This window comes from Agelaius tricolor, unplaced genomic scaffold (genome assembly GCF_023055355.1).
Source record: "Agelaius tricolor isolate 1412-34295 unplaced genomic scaffold, bAgeTri1.0.p SCAF_14, whole genome shotgun sequence".
Lineage (NCBI taxonomy): Eukaryota > Metazoa > Chordata > Aves > Passeriformes > Icteridae > Agelaius > Agelaius tricolor.
In genome coordinates, this window is record NW_027269274.1 from 21,152,477 (window position 1) to 21,175,152 (window position 22,676).

The window sequence follows — 22,676 nt, forward strand, 5'->3', positions numbered from 1 at the left end:
ATAAAAAAAAAAAAAAAAAAAAAAAGAGAGAGAAAGGACTACTTAAAAACTCTAAATACAGTTTTAAAGCACTGACTTTAGGCACTGTTCAGCCAAAAGCTACATAGACCCTTCACTCACCAAGTGCTTAATAATACCTGAATTACTAGAATACAGGCTTGAGCTTCCCAACAATCTTTTAAAGTGTTAGACTTTAAATACCATGCCGACATATAATGAAACCAGTCCAGAACAGAGTGTTGGCTGGCTTGCGTTCAGGAATATAAGCATGGAAAATGGGCAGCAAGGATGATCAAATGTAGGGAAACTATACTGGGCTGGATCCAGAAAAAAAGACAAATGCACTGAAGGGAAGAGGTGCATTAATGATTCCTGGAATGGAGAACACTGACTGGGTGCAATTAATCACTATTTCTATGGGAAAACTGAAGGGCATCAAATAAAATCACCAAGGTTCCGCTTCCTCAAGAAACACAACATTGCTGGCAGTAACCTTCACACAGGTTCACAAAAGAACCAGAAATATCCACAGAGGAAAGATTTAGCTGAAGTCTATTAAACACATGGGGCAATTTCCAGTTCAGGAAGTACCTGGGCCTGTCACCAGTAGCAGTGCTCCATCCCAAATGTCTGTCTCTGGTGCTCACATTTGGGGCAAAGACTTGTAGATATAACCCTGTGAGCCACCATCAGATTGTTGGAAAACATCAAATAAAGGGTCTCTTTAAGCTTCTTCAACATTACCTTGTTTTGTTTCCAAATGAAGTTGATGAGAAAAATTTAAACACCTGCCCTCCACACAGATTCAGACAAACTGCAGTACAACTGAAAACCTCAAAGGTTTTTCAAAGAAAGCCATGAACTCCAACAAATCAGACCCACAATTATCCTGCATGGAATGAGGTGCCACTTGGCATGAAGTACCCATAGCTCCAAGATGTAAGTATTATTGAAGGAAAGTGAATAGCTTTTGAAGCAACATCAGACTTCCTTTGAAGCAATCCAGGCACAAATTTGAATTATTTCCAGGCACAAATCTGAAGATAGGCAAACATGCCATGAGTGAAGTTTTGACATGGACTCTCTCTGCCCCGCCTCTCAAATTATTCCAAGTCAAGTCAAATACTCTTTTACACTCTTTCAACATGCTACACAACATCGTGCTCTGTTCACTATGTATTAATATTTAGGGGAAGTGAAAAAAAAAACAAACCACAGCACAATAAGTTTTGAAATTGTTCCAAGCAAATACATCTTATTACAGTTTACACTGAAGTGCTCTGCAGGCTCAGTCAAACCCAGTAACTACAAGCATCTCTCACTGAGAAAGAAATCATCTACTGGTGTTGCTGGGCACAAAGGAGCGCTCAAATGAAAGGCACTGACGTAACCAGCTGGCATGCCAGTCACCAAGAGCATCCTTTGAGTTGTTTGAATTCAGAATTGGAAAAATACTTATTTCCAGAAGTAAATCTTTACATAGCACAGGTACTTTTTTAGCTCCTGACCTTCACCATCTGCAATTCAGTTTATATTTCAAGAAAACTTGCTGACGTCTGCTTAAATACCAAACAAGGGCTTAATAGACTCAGCTTGAGCTCAGTTTTACAGAGTGACTCTATCTTCAGAGACAGAGTCTCTGCTAAGCAGAGAGGTAGGCACATTTTTCAGATAAATTTGCAACATATTTGCCTTTCAATGGGCATAACATTTTAAATGAAACTATAGATTAATTGAATGCGAGGTAGTCCCATTCTTCTAACTTCATTTTGTGCCATGGTGGGATAGCTTTAACAAAGCCCAAGCCATCATTCAGTTCACTAGGAACAAGATATTTCATGATCCATGTTTCTAAAGGAAAAGTAAAACAAATCTGCAAACTGAGATTATGCTCTGCTTTGTGCAGTGTTCTTGCTGAGTGACTGCTTGCCACAAGCCACAGCATCTCCTGTGCAGTCATTCCCTAGAACCTTACGCCTACTGCAAAGGCTGGACAGAACAGTGTGGCTGGTGGGGTGACAAGAAAGATGAGAAAATTGAAGAGGAGGTGTTGACTTCACAACACAGAAAGTTCACTCCAGTGCTCGAAGCAGCATGATGCACTTTCACTTTGTGAAAGATTCAAAAATTAATTTTCAGCTGCAACTGTCCATAAAACATTTTAAATAAAAAGAAACAACAGCCTGAAATCAAACAGAACCAGTTTCTAATGAAGGTCAGATTCACACTTAGAATGCATTTGCACCTTAACTCTTGCAGCAACCATTTTCATACAATGGGTGTGCACAACTACATTCAGTCAGCATTGGTCTCACATAGGGCGCATAGGGCTTTCAGCAAATCTTGCAAGAGAGCTGCTGGGATAGAGCTTAGGTTAAAATCATACATGGTTATGCTTCAAAACTCCATCAGTCAGCTCTCAAAGACCACAAAAAGTCACAGAAAGATTATAAACCACTTCCTACTCAACAATCCTGAAAACAATACAGAAAAGTTATCCTATGCTTGGTTGTCTTTGTTGCACTGAAATCACATTTTCCTTAAGATATTTAAATCATGATGATATCATATCTGAATTTTCTCAACCAACATTATGGCTAAAACATTGACATACAGACTTTTTTTCTGAATATACATGGAGATAATATCACCCAAAGGTCATAGTAGCAGGACTGCAGGCCAAATTTTACAACACGCACTAAACAATGAAATCAGATGTGAAACCCCAGCCACGTACAGGGAGAATGGAAGCACGGGTCCATGAGTGCATGAGACCCAAGGGGGGCTCCATTGTTACTATTTACACATCAGGAAGCATGACAGAGGGAGAAAAGCATTCTTTGGTGATTACAAATGAGCATATATGACTCTTAGTGAAAAACTGCCTTAAAAAACCCCTTGAAGCACTGATACCCCTCCCAGAAGCATTACTCAGGCTCTCGGTCAGTCAGCAGAAGTCTTGGGACTTTGGAGCACGACAGTCCCTCAGTCTCACTTTCATGTCACTTCTTTTCTTTGCAGCCATCTTTGTAACCATCCAGATTAATGTGCATCACTTCCTGGAGCTCCTGACATTTTCTGAGACATTATCAAAACTAATAACCTCCCCTTGGTTAATTTTTATTTTGATAAAAGATAACTGGAAATCCCAGTAAATCACTCCTGAGATTTTAAAACATAATTTGTGCTAATAGTGAGCCCTGTTAGACTGCTGCAGACTCCTAAAGAATCACTGCATAGCTAAGCCTAGACTAAATAAAACATTACCACTCACATACCAGGTAAGGTTACCTTCCCCAACCATGAGCTGTGTGCAAGTTTGGGTGGAAGATAGAGAGATAACTAGAAGTAGAAAAGAATAGTTATTCATGATCTTCACTTACACTGATATCCTAGGAGTTACTGAGCCATCATTAAATCACTCTGTAGCTGTACTTATGATTCTCCTCCAACTATAACAGCTTTCATATTTAATGAGACCACTGGTTACCTTCATGGTGCAGCTGCAAAGCCTGGTTCTAGGGGTAGGAGGGGGAATGCAGGAAAAATGCTTTCCCAACTTAAGGCTTTTCGAAAGAGATGAGGGCCCCCCAGCTCCCAGGCCAGCAGCTGATGCTAATTGAATTCTCTCTTCTTTCAAGCAGGAAAATTATCAGTTTTGTCAAGGATGATGTGAAATTCCAGCCTAAGAATAACCATGGAACATGTCAACTTTGAATCACGTTAGCTCTCCTTGCTGGAAGCTATGGCCCTTCACTCTAACCCTGAGTCCATAGTGCCCCAAATCTGCAACAGAATCAAAGAGGGGAGCAGGAAATGAACTCAAGTTATGCCAGGAGAGGTTTAGATTGGATATCAGGAAAAAATTTCTTCACTGAAGGGTCAGGCATTGGAAGAAGCTGCCCAGGGAAGTGGTGGAGTCACCACCCATGCAAGTGTTCAAAAGACAGGTAAATGTGGTTCTTCGAGACACAGTGGGCCAGTCAGTGTCAGAGTAGTGGTTGGACTCAATGATCTTGGAAGTCTTTTCCAACCATAATGATTCTGTGATTTTATGTGGACACTTGACACAGAAATTGGCTTTACCCAATGTGTCCCCAGAAGAGGGCACAATCTTTGCATTGAAGAAGAGGCAGCTGCTGTCTCAGCCTGCCTCCTCTATGTGACTGCAAAAACCAGGTGACTTAGTGTAGCTTGGTGAGCCTCAAAACTGCCTTTGGGAAGGGGAAATAAACTCAAACTGCATGGGAAAACCTGAGGTGCATCACATAAAGGAGGGAGGGTAATACAAAAAAACCAAAACAAACGAGTTTTCCTCTGGAGATACTTCTCATATATTCACCAGGTGAGCTCCAGAGAATTACAGCCTCATAATTTTGTGTCATCCTTATTTCCTACTATATGGACACATAACCTAAGTACCAAGACTCAAAAACAGCCATCAAATCATTGATATCATATGAAACAGTGGTATTTGTCAACAAAGCACTTCTTAATCATATGGTAAAGTGTTCAGTTTGGGATTGTTCCAGTTGGTTTGATACAGTATTCCTAGTCCAAATTGTAAATTTAATTACCAGATTAAAGATTTTTAATGTAATATATTATTTTCCAGGAGTTGGTCTTTGATGATTGTTATGGGCTCCTACCAAGTCAGGAAATTCTACAATTCTAGGCTTTCTTGCTGGCCTGTTGCAACTAATAACATATCTTTCAAGTAATATTTCAGTGGCACACATGCACATACATGCACATTATGAATATAAAACAATTAAAGTATGTCACAGTATGTGTATGTAGGTATAAACACACTTGTCAAGCTCTGAGGTACAGAACTTGCACGTCATTTCATCATTCTTTTATTTATATCAGATGATTGACCTAGAAACTAAGAAATGCATTCTAATGTCCACATTTCCCAAGGGACAAGCCCTTGACTGGCACAAATCACTATATACTTGGTGATTTCAACAGAACCACACGATTTATAAAAACTGAGGTGTGGACACTGCACTTCACTAGCTACAGATCATTAGCTGCAACTGCTCATCATATTCTTTAAAACACAAAAATCCCACATATTAACTTTACTGTCATCACGGCTTGGCAGGGGGGGGAAACCCTAACAAACCCAAACACCTGCAAATACAAACAAAAAGAGCCACCAAACAAAAAGTGCAAAAAGTGGAATATTTTGCAGATATTTTGCAATATTCTGTTCTGTTTTTCTGGAAAAATCTAATCCCTTTTAACAGCACTATTTCTGAAAATAACTGTCTTGATAAGCTCGTAATCAAAGGAATCTGTCATTAATCTTACATAGCTGCTGCAAACACACAACAGCCTGGACTACATTACTCTGGAATCAAAGAAAAATCTCTTTTCCAGCTACAGTTTCCTGAAGAGTAATTTGACATAACTACCATTAAAACAACTTCTTTGCACTCAAGAAGTGGTCATATCAACAAAAGCACAGGTTTCTGTAAAAAAACACTCTAAATTTTGTGTGAGACAAGATTCTGATCCTGCCCATTCTACTCAGATGCAAGGTCCTGACCCTGCAAGATGCACTAGCCAATTAACTCTCTGAATAATAGGGAGCTCCATGGAAAATAACATGATCTAACAAGCTGAACTGAGACAAACCCAAGCGACAAACACAAGGTACGAGTCTTGACTTACAAAATATCTGAATTTTAACAGCTAACCTCTGGCTGTGATGGATTCTCTTATATTAAACCTTTTGAAGCAAGCTGGGAACCTTTCTAAAAAACTATTTAGGTCAGAAACAAGTTAGGACCTGCATAAAGCAGGAAACAATACTGACTATCATGATTCTTTGATGAAAAACCAACAAAACAAATGATCCAAACAATGTATTAAAGTGATGCAAGCGTCAGGAACTGGTTTCTGAGCACGCAATAGCAACAAACAAACTCCCTTACCTTGTTTACATCCAAATACTCCAACTTTGGCACTTCTGCTATCTCTTGCTCCTCACTGCTTCCTTCATCAATGTCACTGTCGTCATCCTGCGTGGAGTCTCTCTTCTGCTCCACAGAGGAAGGTTTGGTGCCCTTTCGGTCAGGTTCCATCTCTCCTGGGTTCCCAGCCATGCTGGGCTTCTTCTGCTCTGCCCCTTCTTCACTGGGGAATGTTTCCCCAGCCACACTACAAGAAGGACTGTCAATGCCACTGTCTCTGTTGGGGATTTTACCACTCCCATTCAGTTCTGCAGTTGAGTCTTTACTGCCAAGCTCTTCTTGGGACTCTTTGCTCAAAGTCACAGCAGTACAGTCTTCATGGCTTTTGCTATTGCTATCACCTATGCTCAGCTCTTTAATTTTCATTATGTCTGTGTTAGTTAGATCCATGCTGCATGGTATGCTGGGCTCAGTTTCATCCAATTCAGTTTTGTCATTTGTGGAAGAGTCACTGGAAGCCACTGTGTCACGGTCACACAAGCTCATCTGCTTGGATGAGTCCAGGCCAGGTTCCATTTTAAGAGCTAAATTTAGCTGGTTTCTTTGAAGAATATGTACAGGTTGCCTGTGAATGAAAAGAAAGCACCACAGTCATATTAATATTCAGGTTTCACAAGTGCCCTGAAAGAGAGGGTGGTGATTGCCATTTGATTCAAGCACCCCACTGACAAATCCCAGAAGGCAAGAGTGTGCACATTTGTAATAATAATGATCACCCAACAACACCCAACGAAAAAACATCACCCCTACATTCTACTGAAATGGCACCACCAGAATCCTGGGCCTTTAGTGCTTTCCATGTCACCTTAAAGAACAGTCTGGTTTGAGGGTTTGGAGAAGAAATCGCCTCTAAAAAGAAGCAATTGGTCCTGGGCTCATTTAAACAGAAACTTTCATTCTTCAACAGAACCAAGCCCTTTTGGCAAGGTGTTTTCTGCCAGAGAGGATGTACTGAAGCATGAGAAGGCACTACTCTTCCTTTTTCAAAGACACCAGGTTCACACAGGTGATAACACTCCAAGGCACAGTATGATGACTGTCTCCATCTCCCTCTTTGTGGAAAAAAACCCATCATTTAGCTCCATCAGGCAGATTTGTTCTTCAGGAAAAGTTCTTGTGTGTTTGCAACATGAGCTGGTTTTACAGCAAAATATATATATTTTATCCAATTTAGTGTCTTTCATTACAAAGTTTTAAAACAGCTGCTGCTCTTCATGACATTGTTTCACAGTACCCTATATCCTTCCCTGCCTCCAAGAAGCAAGATCTGATGTTTATTGCATCTTGGACAAAATACTCAATTAGTTCATGTCATAACAATCAAGTTCCTATGATGCAATTCCCACATCTAGCCAACTTACCAAAAGCAGACTGTGGGCTACTTGCCTTTTTTAGAATCTTACCAAATTCAGCAGGTCTTAAGCTCCTTAAGCATGACTGCATGTTACAAACTAAAATTTGCAGCTTTTATTAAAAATATTCTTTATCCTTAGTGAAACTTTGCACTTCCAGTAGAAAACATCCCAAGAGGACTTTCCAGGGGATCATTATAGTTAATATTTTCTATTATTATATTCTAAGTTAAAAATGCAGAAAAGGGAGAGGAGAGCAGATCTGGCAAAGTCATATTTACCTAATACTTTCAAATTTCTCAATGAGCGTGTTGACTCCTGCTGATATTGGTATTTCTTCCTCTCCAGGTGCTAAGCTCCTTGATGACTTGGGATCAGCTGGCAAAGGCCGAGATGGTGCAGGAGGAATTCTTTCCTGCCCAGGTTTGAGATGGACAGGCTTAGGAGGTACTAATGAAAGAGAAGGGAACAAACAGGAGGATAAATCTCCATCTTCTTTATCCTAAACTGGGAACAAAATCCAGACCAAGAGGTATGCATTCTTTCCTCATTTTTTATGAGCGGCACTGGTGCAGTCCTGAAGTACTGCTTACACCAAAGCAAGCTGCTAAAGAAAAATGACAGGCTTCTATTTTGTGTCTCTACAGCTGGCTTAGCCATGCTAACAAACTGAGCAGCTTGCAGCACTGCACTGCTTCCTCATTACCAAACAGGATGCAGAGCTTACGCTTCAGTTTGCAAGTTTGCTTGCCATCTCAATCACACTAATGAGCTTCCCCTTCCACGACTTCTCAAAATTCTGGTACCCCATTGAATGTCTTATATTGAGAAAAAAAAGGTAGAGGGATGAACCATATCCCAAAATAAACCTAACCCCAGCATGGATTTCAGTGCCTTGAGTTTGCTTGGTCCAAAATGCCACAGGCTGAACATAATGGCTTTTCTTCCTCTCATTCTCTCACCCCCCTCTCTTCTGTGGTGTACTAGTCTTCACAAATTTCCTTCCTCTTTTGGTTCTATGTTGCGTTATATATGGTATAAATAAAACAAGTATTGTAAGAACACTCACATTTCTCTTCACTCACAAGGAGGCCAAGGTACAAAGTTTACTACAGTATTTTTTAAAAATGGCATTAAAATGTAATGTCATTCTAAAAATGGCATTAAAATGTAATGTCATTCTAAAAAGATTATTCAGATCTTACATTAGTTGCAGAGTAAATTATTTAGCATAGACAGGCAGTAACTCATGGCAACAAGTTCCCATGCTGTCATGGTTTCATATAGGGAAAACAACTCCCATAGGAAGAACTGACATTGGAAGGCAGGAAAACTAGCTGTGGGATTGTTCCCAAAGCACACACTGAATGGAGTAGGACTGCCAAGTGTGCCCTCCAATCTAGACTATCCAATGACACATTAAGTGAGGAAATTCTAAGTACATGTTGTATTTTGAAAAAACATTTTTGAAAACAGTTTCTTGCAACCATTTCTGACTCTGATCATCCAGTTGGGACATGTGATCAGCATTGTAATGGGGCTTGAGTTAACAAGCCCCATTGTTCTGAATGTAATTCCAGGGTTACTTTCTTTAGGAAGATAAACAGAGGAATATGCACCCAAAAAGTCAATTCCCATTGTCCCTTCCTTGCATAAGTCCCTTCATTCTGCATTTGTTCTAAGATCCACATCAGCCCAGATGTCTGCCCTGCTCCAGCAGATGGGGAGCTGCCATAGTGGTCCATGGCCAGATAGTGTCTGAGGTCAGTGATGAAGAGGTGTTAAAGCATTTTGGAGTTCTGAGTATAGGTCAGATTTAAAACTTCCTGCATTACTGAGTTTATTTCAGCATGAAAGAATAAAATCAAAAATTTTAAGGATTTGAGCTTTAAGAGGCCACATCCTATAAGCGGACTGATTTGCCCAGTCTCCAAAATCATCTGAAATTCCTATCATAAAATAAAGATGTTAAAGTCCAATTCTGAAAAGACCTCTACAAACCCTATCTTACACAGGAATAACAGGGAAACAGGAAAGAAAATCTTCTTGCATATAAATGGGATGGTGAAGATCTGTGTTTTGTTCACCAAGTTTTCAAGTGCACACCATGTAATCAGTGAGCATCTGACCATGTTTCTCCATGTAAAAATAAAAAATAACCTAAAAACAAGTAACCACACAGACATCTGGTCCATCAACCAAAGACAAGCTCTGCGCTCCTTACAGAGGGTGCGCAGTGCAGCAGGCAGACATGTCAGAACCTACCCCACATACCCCATCAGGCCTTCCATACACCCAAGGTTTTATAATACTATCAAAGCATTTACACTGGGTCTCACCACTGTCCATGTAAAGATTTGATGTCTTTTATGTTAGTGGATTCATCTGAATCACCTCAGACAACAAATTCTGCACTGGACCAAAAGGAAGCAGGAAAACACGTCATTAATTCTGAATTTTTACCTACTGAAGTAATGTTGAGAAATGGAGACTTTGACATGGAGGCAAAGCCACTAACCCTACCAAGGACTACTTAGCAAGCAAAATTTCAGCCACACCAGATGTTCAAGGCCACCTTGGTTCAAGGCCAAGTGCACCTGTGTCAGGGCAATCCCAGATGCAGACTGGGTGGAGAATGGATCAAGATTAGCCCCAGGAAGAAGCACTTTGGGGTGTGGTTGTCAAGATGTTTCACATGACCTGAGCACATGCACTGACAGCCCAGAACCTCATCATGTCCTGGACTGCATCCCCACCTATAGCATGAGCACCAGGTAATGCAGATTCTCTGCCTGTGCTCCATTCTGGTGAGACCCCACCTGCAACTCTGGAGCCCCCAAAACAAGAATGATGTTGACTGGCTGCAACCAGAGGAGGCCACAGAGATGCTGCAAGGCTGCAGCCTCTCTGCTCTGGAGATGGGCTGAGAGAGCTGGCAGGGTGTTCAGCCTGGAGAAGAGAAGGCTCCAGGAAGAGCTTAGAGCCCCTTCCAGTGCCTAAAGGGTCTCCAAGAAAAGTGGAGAGGGACTTTGGACAAGGGCCTGGAGCACCAGGACAAGACAGAATAGTTTCCTGACTGACAGCAGGGTTAGATGTGATATTAGGAATTAATTCTTCCTAATTCCTAATTAATTTGGAATTAATTCTTCCCCATGAGGGTGGTGAGACCCTGACACAGGTTGCCCAGAGAAGCTGTGGCTTCTCTATCCCTGGAAGTGTCCAAGCCAGGTTGGACACAGCTTGGAATAATCTGGTCTAGTGGAATGCATTCCTGCCTATAGCAGGGGATGGAACAAGATAAGCTCTAAGTTTCCCTTTCCACCCAAACTGTGATTCTTTGGCTCTAATTAAAACTAGAAGTTTGCTACATGGAAGATACCAACATTACAAAGCACTTTCAGGTGCCTCCTAAAGGCTGAAGCCATATGCTGGAAAGATATCTCCTCATTTCTCCTTCTCCTGAAGGTTTTACACAGCAGCTCATGGCTTCAAACCAAGCTAACTAGGGCCCCCTCAACTTTCTGAAATACACACATAGAAAAAACAGTTTACATCCTCAGTGATTGAAAATCAGTGCTCATGAATAAAACAGCAAAGTATTTGCACCAGGTGAATTCATTCCAGTTCTCACTGAACAGACACTTTTGCTATTCCTTTTTGTTGCCAGTAATAACAACATTCATGGAACAATCACTAATTAAACTTGGGCTACCAAGACCTCTAGGTGAAAGCCCCATAAAGACACAGACCTTGTGAGATGTTTCAAGCATGAAGTAGTATATTAATTTAATGTTTAAGGTTTACTTCCAGAAGCAGATAATACAATGCTTTCTTTGTTGTTGTTTAAGGCTGAATTGCTTTTGTATAGATATTTTAATTGGGATGGGGTGGTAGTGCAATGGCTTAGAGTTTACAACACAAAAATATCTTCTTTTTCAGATGACAATGACCATCTATCACATGAATCCATATCTTCTAAACATTTTGGTTTATGAACTTAGTATCTTCTTGAGACTTAGCTTCCTTTGTTCCAAACACCTGTCAAGTTCCATGCTTTTTGCATCTCCAATTCCCTTGAGGCAAGCACCCATTACACACATAAGTGTAATTAATTCTACAAAGCATGGGGTGGTGAGAGTAAGACTCTTGGCAAGCTGGCATTACAAAGACAGACCACATGTCATTTCACTGATGAAGAAACATGAAAACAATTTCTACTCTTTCAAGAAATTTCCTGCAATCTTTTTTGTAGAATTCAGAAGCCTGGGGAGACCAGAAGAACAGCTGGAACACACTACTTCCTGGCTCCTCTTCCATCATATTTTCGTTGTGCCATCTATTTGACTATTAGCTGGCAGTTCTGTGGAAGTACCACAACCCACAGGTGATTGGTTTAGCTTCTACGTCATATTTTCAAAATACGTTTGCTCCATTTAGGCATTTCCTGTTGCCATATGTAGTTCTTACAATAAATGGAAAACAGACCAGGTTTTGACAGTAAGATATTATTACCTAAAATACTTCTAAAAAAATTTATCAAAAATATAAACAATGTTGTTAAATTCAACTTACGCTTCACAGCTGCATGAGGTTTACCAACGGGACAAGAAATATAAAGTGACAAGTTAAGTAACTGGTTATTGCTGAATCAATTTCTTCTTGAAGGCTTCTCTAGGTGGTTATCTAACATTGGAAAATGAAGATAATAAAACCATACCAGCTGTACATTAGAATGCAAAAGTAACTGTTTTGCTATGACTCAAACTGAAGCAATAATTTTAAAATATTATACTTCCTGTGCAATAGAAACTTGTACAATTTCTAGAAGGACAAAGCCACCTACCTTGGGGTTTCTGTAGAGGATGCATTTTGGCCAGTGCAGTTTTGGTTTTGGGCTTCCTTCCAGCCTGATGGAGACATTGTGCTGAGCTGATGTGCTGCAGTTCCCCACATGCTTCCAACGCAGGACTGGAGTCAATGTGACACTTGATTTGAAAAGGACAACAAGGGCAACCTGAGGGAGGGAGGGAAGGAAGGAGAGAAGAGAGGGAAGGAAAGGAGGGAGGAGGAAAGGAAAGGAGGGAGGAGGAAAGGAAAGGAGGGAGGAGGAAAGGAAAGGAAAGGAAAGGAGGAGGAAAGGAGGAGGAGGAAAGGAAAGGAGGGAGGAGGAAAGGAAAGGAAAGGAAAGGAAAGGAAAGGAAAGGAAAGGAAAGGAAAGGAAAGGAAAGGAAAGGAAAGGAAAGGAAAGGAAAGGAAAGGAAAGGAAAGGAAAGGAAAGGAAAGGAAAGGAAAGGAAAGGAAAGGAAAGGAAAGGAAAGGAAAGGAAAGGAAAGGAAGAAAAAAAGTTAGTATTTGTTCTATTGATCCTGAAGAAAATTTGTGCTACTTCTGGAAGTATATCACTCATTCAAGTTCCTGAAGAAGGGAAGGGGGAAAGGAGAGGGGTGAGCCATTCACTCACAAGTTATTACAATCAATATACCAGCATTAATAATCCCGTTAAACTGCCTGAATGATAAGACAGGCAGAATTTCCGCAATCCTGTCTTTAATGAATTATTTACTTCTTTACCATAGGAACCCAAAATAAAAGAGCAAATATAAAAGTTAAAAAAATTTCAAAATTATTTCTCAAAAAAATTTCTCCAAAAAATACAAGTGTTGTAGCATATAATGTTCTGTTACTTGATAAAATATAACTGTATTAGAATGATTCAGAAATATGTTCCATGTGGTGGGAATGGTACAAGTGCCATTTCTTCAGATTTAATCACTCAAGTTATTTATTATTCCCCCTTATATAAAAGATTAACATGCCTGCAAAAGCTCCAGTGTAGAAGATGCCATTAAGATACAATCCAGTGGCAACAGAGAGAAAGATGTTATTAATATGATTGTTGGTTTTTTGGTTTACATTCTTGATTCAATTCTGTGAAGACTCAGAAAACAAACCATCATGGACCCTGCAGTATTTGATTTGGAGTTTTTTTGGATTTGTGGCAAGGCTACATAAAACCCTTATGTCAGCTTTACTAGTGTGTCATAAGAAGGCTGAAAAAAGAATTTAAAAAGGAATGTGGTTTAAAGTTGCTGCTTTTGAACATATAAATATATGGGGTTCTGGCAGTACTCAGAAATAGAAAACACATAATTTAGAAATTTGACATAAATGCACTAAAAAATGGCAAAGAAAACATTCTTTCCCTATTACTGTTTTGAAATGGACTAGCTGAATTTACCAGAATCTCACCAGAGTAGAGGGTGGCCTACATCACATAGAAAGGATACATCTAAAGGTGAAAAACCAGTTTTTGCCTTTCTGTGATGTCTTCAACAACATGGCTTTAGCTTCAAAAATGCAACCTACTTTCTCCCAGATTCCAATTAAGATCAAAAGCCTGAAATGAAAAGCACTCCCATTCACATCAACTAAATTTTCCTAGATTTATATTAATGGTATTAAATCAGGATGTGATTTTTTTGAATAAAGCCCCTGGAGTCTGAGCCATGCACACTGCAGATTTTGTTGTCAAAAATAGATTCAGATGGCACAAATCTACTTACTGATCTCTGCCACCCAAATATACAATCCCTGAATTCCCCATGTATGGATGCCAATTGCTGCTGGTTGAAGCTTCATTAGCATTTCTACCACAAATATCTTCTTTTCAGCAGATTTGAGACCAGCTATTAAAACATCCTTCCAGCTAAAACCAGGAAACTATAAGTATTAAGTTCTATTCAAATATAATTTCATTTAACAGAAAAATGCAGTGAAAACAGAGAAGATTATTAGAGCAGATTAATAGACTACTGCAAACACATCATCACTGACAGAATTTACGCTGATGACTTGGCTCTGGGTACCAAAAGCTCCCTGTGACAGTAGCAGTGCTGCTACAGGCCAGATTTTAAGGGGAGGGACTAGAACTTCTTCCTTATGAACAGTAGCTCAACACAGCCAGAAATTAAAACAGTGCACAAGGGAAAAGCCTGAATTCGAGAAAATTAAAAGGCCAGCATGCAGAAAACAGAGCCCAATATTTCAGCAGGTATTCACTAGCACGTGACTGGAATGCAATCTAGCAATGTTGTACGTTCTTAAAAACTGCTTCAGTGATCCAATTCCTCAATGGACAAATCTCTGCACCTACCATAGCTCTAGAAAATATGAGAAGACCCCTCTAACCTGTGCTGTGTTGTGTGACGACACAGGCACAGCACCCGTTTCAGATCTGGCAAAGCACTGAATTCCTGGTAGATGCCACACACGTCCACAGTCCCCCACAGGCGCTGAAGCAGGAGAGCCACAGCTTCTCCTGCCCTCAGGCACCACATCCCTAGGAGATCCCCAACGGGACATCCAAAGCTGAGCCCAGCTACCCCATGCTGACTTTGGATAAAGTACCAGTTACCCTAAGCATTCCCCATTCTTTTTCAACCACTGCCACATGTTGGTATCAGTTTGTGAAATTTCAAAAGGAATTAAACCCCAATTCCTGTTTCTTTCCTCCTGGGATTCATTGCTGTGAGCCACCTTACATTTATACTGAAAACAAAAGCTAGTGGCTCCTTCATTGGTTTCAACTGTGTGGCACCACCAGACACCCCTTTTGTCTAGGCTAAAACCTCTTACGAGCTACTTACAGTATTGCAAAGTAGGTGTTTTGACCCTTATTTTATAAATTCACACATTAATTCTTTGTCTTATGCTGCTTTATTAGCTCCAGCATTTTCCTCAAACCTACTTAAAGCTCATCTCTTCCTCCTGTCCATGGCCAAGCTGAGACTTCAGCAGGGGTGTAAGGCAGTGTTTGTGCTGGGGCTGTACAGCCCTGCTATAGAACCCAGCTCAGTGACACTGACAACAATTAGCTTACATTTTTCAGGCATTCCAAAACATCAAGTTCAGCAAAAAGAGTGATAGCAGAGTTACCACCATAAGCTTTCAGAAACAGATGCAATCAAACAAACATTATGTTTCAAAGCAAGCAAGAATCTGGCATGGACTGCAATTCCCCACCAAAAGAGAGGAATACCACTTACTCGTGCTTGAGCAGAGACTCACACATTTTTTCTTACTTGCTTAAGCTGTAAGACAACTAAAAAGAAGGAAGAACAGCTCCTGCTGCAGCTTTCATTTCATGGGTTAAATGCCATGTTCACAGGAAGTGACCTCCCCCAGCTCACTTCCGACCACCACTGCGGTTGGTGAGTCAAAGCATATAAACGTGGCAAATGCCCATGGAGGAGCTGTGCTAAGCACAAGTCACAGGAGATTACTCTGGGTTTGAGTTTCAAACCATCTGAAAGGCAATACAAAGAATGTGGATGGTTTAGAAGCCTGAATCTTCTGTAATAGAAAAGAGAAAGCTAGATCATGGAATCATAGATTCTCAGAATGGTTTGGAGCAGAAGGCACCTTAAACAAAAACCATCTTGTTCCAATCCCTTTCCATTAGACCAGGTTGCTCAGAGTCCCATCCAGCCTGGTCTTGGATGCTTCTGGGGATGGAACAGCCAGAGCTTCTTGGGGCAACCTGTGCCAGGACTTCACCAACCTCACAAAGAAGAATCTCTTCCTAACATCCAACCTAAACCTAAGCTCTTTTAGTTTGAAGTCATTCGCCCTTGTTCTATCACTACATACCCTTGTAAAAAGTCCATCTCCAGTTCTCTTGTAGGCCTCCTTCATAATTTTATAGAGTTTTTTGATTAAATGTAGTTTGATATTAATGCAAGAAGAGTCAGTAACAGCAGTAACATGTCATGGAAACCAACAAAAACACAGTTCTCAGCATGCAAACTCTCAGTCTGCTTCAGTCTGAGAAGGGAAATGAGGGACTACAAAAAGTGGCAATAATGAGGGACCACAAAAGTGACAATAAGTGCAATTCTACCAGCATGGGATGGAGCTTGCTGAAAGATTTACATCAAATGTCTTGAAGATGTTCAAAGATTCCTCTCTTCCTATCCTGCTCTTCCATCAGAATCTCCATGGGAAATGATAAAGGATGAAGCAAAATCTAAAATTTTTGAATGAATGCTGCATTGCTGGGCAGACTCCACCTCGGAGGAGACAGCTGCTTTGAGGGGCTGCTGCTTTGAGCTCTTATGAAAAACACAAACCTGACAAACCCTGACAAATTGCTCAGTCTGAGCAGGGCTGCCAGAAATTTGGTCTATTCAGTTCATCTCACACCACCACAGAAACACAGACACAAAAAAAGTTTTTTGTGAAAGAAGCACATTGCTGAAATTAACAAATTTGTGCAAGTAAAGCACACGGACCAAAAGTTTCCCTAGACCTATAACACTAGTATTTGGGAATTTGGGATTTGGTGTACCTTTATCCTGTCCTGACTAATTTTAACTGCCTTAGGTGAGGATGCTTTCTCTAACAGATGTTTCATAGCTTCTCAAGTGTCACTACTGAACATCATTGTCATTGTATCTTCCATAAATCTGGATCAAAACACCCCACCTTTATTCTCATTAGATTTTCCTATGGTACATTCCTGCAAGCTAATCCAAATAAAGGCTGTGCTTTACCAGCACTAGCACACACCTTCCATCTCTCATCATCTGAATCACAGCAGGCATATTCCTGAGGAGTTTTCAGCTCTGACTTCTGTTCTTCTTGAACAGGTTTTTACATACAAAGAGTAAAAACCTCTTTTACACACTCATTTCAGTGCAGTCTCTGTATCTGTCATTGCAATGTTGTTTTTATTGCCCTATCCAGAACAGCACATAACCCAGGTACCTGTGCAAAGCTTTTTCAACACTTCTCTGCCTCTGGGACATTTCACACTTGATCCTGCAGCAAGGGATTTCTCCACAACTGCTTTAAAGGAACCATTACAGAATTTTCGTTACTCATTTAATCTGGTATACTTACATTTGAAGAATTAGCTTTTCAATAGACGTACATCAGCCCCTTCCTCACAACAATAAAGCACACTCCTTGTCCCACTCAATGCTCCCTAGACAGAGTACTACAGTACAGTCCTCATTTTCTATCTTGCATGTAAATAAAAAAACTTCACACTGCAGACCCACATTTCTCCAGCTAGAAACACTCCTGGCACTATTAGTTCTACATGAAGCAGGAATGCAGTGTCAGTACAGGCTCTCTGGCCCCCCACCATTTCAGGGGCAGCTTGGGCACTAGGGCCTTTCTCTTAGATATGGGTTAGCTGGCAAACTGCTATTGAAAACTGGTTATAAAAGTGATTCTTAAGTGTTTACTTTACATTTATATAATTACAGTGGTCAGGAGAAGATTTCTGAGTGACATAAAGGAGAAGCTTCCACATCTAATTCTTTATTGCAGCACTAATTAACACAGATGTGTAAACCAAATTCCTGACAAAATCTTCATACCTACCCAATGACAAGGTAAAGAAAAGGCAAAATTACAAGCACATCTCAGAAATCCTGCTGCTATAAAGTCATTACATACAGTTTTACACTGGGGCAAGGAAAAAAAAACAGACAAAAAAAATCAAGCAGGCACTCTACTTTCAGGTGTTTTATGTTGCTCTGAGCGCAGCTGGCCACTACATCCCCCACAGACAGCACAAAGCAAGGATCCTTCCAAGGCCAGTCAAATATGCCCCATCGTTTCTACCATAGTGGCAATGATACCATCTCTTGAGATGTAATACAGGATCAACTCAACTTGCCACTGAGTTGCCACAGAGAAAATTTAAACTCCTTTCGAGGACAAAAAATCAGAATCTGTCACTAACTGTATGGAAGGTCATCTTTCCCTAGTTAAGAAGGAAAGTGGTATTTCTTATTTTATTTTCATTTTGTAGCAGTCTGCCAAGCAAATTCTGTCCAAAAAATGAGTGAAGGGGAAAAACACATCAGCTGAATGGGAAGAAGGGCCAGCTTCCAGCCCTAGGTATTCCAAGGGGGCCTGAGGAGTGGAAGCAACAACCAGAAAAGCCATACTGAGAACAGAATAAATTCACTCAAAAGGAAAACGAGAAAGAAAAAGCACCACAGAATATATTCTCCTCCAAGACTAACAACAGGCACAATAAAGCCTTGAAACAAAAATATTTTTCTTTCCTGTATGAAACAGGATGTGGTACTGCAGTTAGCAAGAACTTACCTTCAGCTCCTGGGGTTATTGGTACAAAGTTAAAAAAAAAAGGTCTTGTGTTTTTACTGACAGTGTTTTGAGTCCTCTGTTAACACCCACAGAGACTGAGGACATGCAGTCTGCTGCTCAGCCCCAGCCTCCCTTCAGTCACAGGAGTCAGCCCCAAATTACAGGGTTGTACTGAAACCTCTCTGTAAGAAGGCACCTGGCTCATCCAGCTGGCACTCCAGGGACAAATCCAGCCTGAGGATCTCCTGCAGAGAAGGAGGGACTGTGGTGAAGCAGCTCCTCCTTGTGCATCACTGTTATCAAAGCTCTATATGGACGCAAGTCCCAAGAGTGGAAAACTCCACATGTAATTATTTCTTTGCTAATAAACTTCTAAGTGATTATAATCTAAACTCTGCTGAAGAGTAGATGAGGACTAATCGATTTTGTGGGGGCTTGGGAGATTTTTTCAAGTAGTAATATATGTTCATGTGGTTTAACGCAAATATTGTAATTTCTAGATCTATGTCTGCAGTGCTGCTGAGTGTGATAATGAACTACACAATAAATGTCCTGAACCAATGTCAACGTTGTGTGCTTCTCCACAGTATCACAGGATCACAGAATGGTTAAGATTGGAAAAGATTTCTAAGAGCACCAGGTTGAACCATCAATTCCCCCATCATCTGCATGTTCTCCACTAAACCATGTCCCCCAAGTGTCACCTCTACACATTTTTTTGAACATTTTTGAAGACTTCCACTTTTTGAGCACTCCACCACTGTCCTGGGAAGCCTGTGCTGGGCTTGACCTTCTTTTCAGTGACAAAAATTTCCCTAATATCCAACCTAAACCTCCCCTGGCACAACTTGAGGCTGTTTCATCTTGTCCTGTCAATTGCTACCTGGGAGAAGAGACTAATACCCACCGAAGTGGCAACTCTCAAGTTCTTCCATGCTATTCTGTGACAAACTTGTACCAAAGTTATTCTTTCAGGTTTGTTTATATTTGTATCCCTTTGGAGAGTATCAGTTTGGCCTTAGGTTTTGTCTCTCAGTTGACTTGGACACAGATGCCCATCAGAAACTTTTGCATTAGCATTTCTGTCATACCTCAGAATTTGCCATATCTTTACAGATCTGGTCCCTGAAACTTTGGCATTATGATTTCAAACCTCCAGTGACATTCCCACACAGGAAACAGACAAGGCACACAGGAAACAGGTTTCCAATTTGAAAAAAACATGTTTAATTTCTCTGTCTAGGGCTGGAGACTATTCATTGGTAAGCAAATTCCTGCATTAAGCCACAGTCTTCTCAGTATTTACATTTGGCCTGCTCTTCATATTGACATAGAGAGAATAGATGTTAGGGGATACTGAACACCAAATCCCCATAAATGAAGGCAGTTACAAACTTTTATGATCTAACAAAATATAACAAAGAGGCTGTGAAAATCTCATTCTTCTGGAGGAAACATTTAGCTCATTTTACCCCTCAAATGAGGAAATGGTTTAATTAGGCAAAAATGATCATCACAGTTACTTTCTGTGACACAAGATCGAAGGTAGAAGAGAAAAACCCCTGAGACTCTTCCATCTAGTAAGAAAAGGAGATTAGATGACATAAAAAGACTGAGGCATAAAGAGTGACAAAGAAAAGGAGAAGGAGCCTGAGGTAGGTGTCAGCCAGCCTGACATTGAAGGAGGCAAAAGCCCTGCCAGAATGCTGCACACATCAGGAGATTCAGCCATAACATGGGACTGTCAAACACTGTTCCTCTACTAGAGAAAATGGAGGCAAGAAGGGATGAGCAGCCAGACTAATTTCTTTGGTGCATACAAGTCTTGTCTTACTTTTGTGTGATGAAATGCAAAGCAACTTGTTTAACTTTCAGCAGTAGATTTCAAGACTTAATTCCTGCATTGGCCAAGGTGCAGATGCCAAGGTCCAGATATCGAAGTCCATCTTAAGTTGTTGCATGTGCCTAATGTAGAAGGGAAAAGGGGAATTGGTTTTTATTCATATATTTCATTATAACTAACACGAAACCCAGAATTCATTAATTCGTAAGACTGTGTTTTGCTTTGATTTTTTCTTTTGCAAAAGGATTCATTGAAGATGGAAGATAATGGGCCTTCCTCTAATTTTTTCCTGAGTTCAGGATTGAATATTGGGCAGATAACATGCAGAGAGTAAAAAATAAAGTAAGCACTTGAAACAGGCTAAAACACTCTCAAAGAAGTTCTAGTTATAGTGAAGTATTTCTGACTATAATTTTACCCTCATTGTTCTTATTCTAGCCAGGTGAGCATAAGCAAGGGCATTTCTCTGACTTACAGGACAAGTCCCACACACTGCCACTGTGGGGTCTTTCAGCACAGCAGCAGCATTTCAACATATATTTTACTCCTCCTGCCTCTTCCCCATTCAAAGTCACTTTGCATCCCATGTTTCTAGTAATTAACTTGGTTTAGCTCTGGTCTCCAGATTTAGTCTGGCTGCTTCCTCCATGACACAGGGATGTTTACCCACGGACAACTCCTGGTCTCCCAGAAGGGAACACCCCATACCAAACTGATCTCTCTACAGTGTCCCCAGAGATCAGCCAAAGGAAGCTGAGCATGACGTGCAGTGTGTAGCTGCAACTATAAATGCATTTTCACCACGGATTTTCAAAGATGAAGCTATCATTTTGCCTGACAGCCTCAGAGCCCTCACTGATGTCAGATGTCTATACCACCTCTAAGATGGCCACACTGGATGAGCCTCCTCTAAGATGCACATACCAGATCCTGATGAAGGGATGCAGGCAGAATCTTTATTCAGCATTCCTGAGGCTTTCCTCTTAGATGAGCACAGTTTGTTTTTTTCTTTTTCCCCTGACAAGTAAAAGGTTTTTCAATATGATGAAAGAGTCACAATTAATAATTACACTGATTTTGCAAATCAATGAACTATTTCAGCCTAATAATATACCTGCAACTTCACATCTGTACTACTTTAACACAGAAATTGCAACACCAAAGCGATCCATTACTGTGAAAACTTAAAGAGATTTATTCTACAAACAAATTACTGCAGTCAAAGCCATCTCAATTTGTTCCTTTCAGGTTACCTGCAGCTGTGTGATTTACTGTCTTTGGGATTCTCTCCCAAGAACAAAGAGAAAGATGGCAGATCTCCAATTCCCAGAGTTGCAGGAAGAGTTTCTCTGTTCTCCGAACAGAGAAAAGCATTACACTGCCCACCTTCCAGTGATTTAAAAGACAAAATTATGAGAAACAGCCCAGTCAAGTCCTATGAGCAAATTCCAGTCTTCATTCAAAACCATGTCAAAAAATGCTTTGTGTGCTTTGTTTCTTCTCTTACTGAAAGCTTACTAAATTATTCCTAATGACAAAAGCAGCATGCAAGGATCTCTCTCTCTGCTCAGCAGATGTGCCTGTGCATCTTCTTAATGCTACACATTGCAATGTGTAAGATCTTATTTAACCAACAAGATGAGTAAAAATTACCCTCCACTTAAGATTTAATGACAATATAATTCATCTCCAACAGTGTCCCTACCAACTCGCTTTCTCTTTATAATCCTGAATTGTTTCATTAGTTTTAGTAAACCAATAATTAGCCTTTGCTGATTTAAAAGTCTATTTAGGTACTAAATAAAAGCAGGTAAGTGAAAAGTAGCTCAAAACTGAGCCCAGGTTCTTTGCTACAGAAGTAAGCTTTGCAGGGCAGGTCTAGCTTTTCTGTGTGATCACAAAGTGCTCACTCCACACTGCAGATATTGAGAAAATACAACTTCATTATTGAAACGCACAAGGAGTATTTTTACACTATTTTGACAGCAGAGCGGCATGTTTCAAAATTCAGAACAATTTCAAAATAATCACTAGAAGAAGACATATTTCAGCTCTCAGTGTGGCTCAGTAATGTCCTACTTGAAGTTGAGAGCTTTGATAGAAAACGGCCAAGCCACAGATTCTTTGAGCTTGGAAGGAACTTGTGGAGATCACCCAGTCCATCCTCTCTGCTCAAAGCAGGGCCACTCAGAGTAGGCTGCTCAGGACCTGGTTTGACTAGGTCAATCACACATATTACAATGTGACATGTATAATAATATTTTTGTCCCATTTAAAACAAATGTAACAAAATAACAATGTAAATTACCAATAAATAATGTTCTCAAATAATAACTCCTTTATTGAGAAAAGACACAGAATAAAACATTTCTA

The 22,676-nt window shown here is 40.3% G+C and overlaps 1 protein-coding gene across 5 annotated transcripts in view; it reads right to left on the reverse strand.

Annotated features, from left to right (window-relative positions):
* Nucleotides 1-22,676, reverse strand: part of FGD3 (FYVE, RhoGEF and PH domain containing 3) — a 92,404-nt gene that overhangs the window by 31,323 nt on the left and 38,405 nt on the right. For 4 of the 5 annotated variants that reach the window (XR_011681242.1, XM_071440117.1, XM_071440121.1 and 1 more), the window contains exons 2-4: nt 12,180-12,350; nt 7,618-7,786; nt 5,946-6,549 (exon numbers count right to left, since the gene is read on the reverse strand). Coding sequence is in view for 4 of the 5 variants with exons in the window: in XM_071440117.1 (XP_071296218.1) it covers nt 5,946-6,549; nt 7,618-7,786; nt 12,180-12,350 (944 nt within the window). In the remaining variant the exon portion in view is untranslated. Of the gene's footprint in view, nt 1-5,945; nt 6,550-7,617; nt 7,787-12,179; nt 12,351-15,381; nt 15,469-22,676 lie in introns of those variants that run through there. The other variant, XM_071440119.1, reaches the window with a different exon arrangement.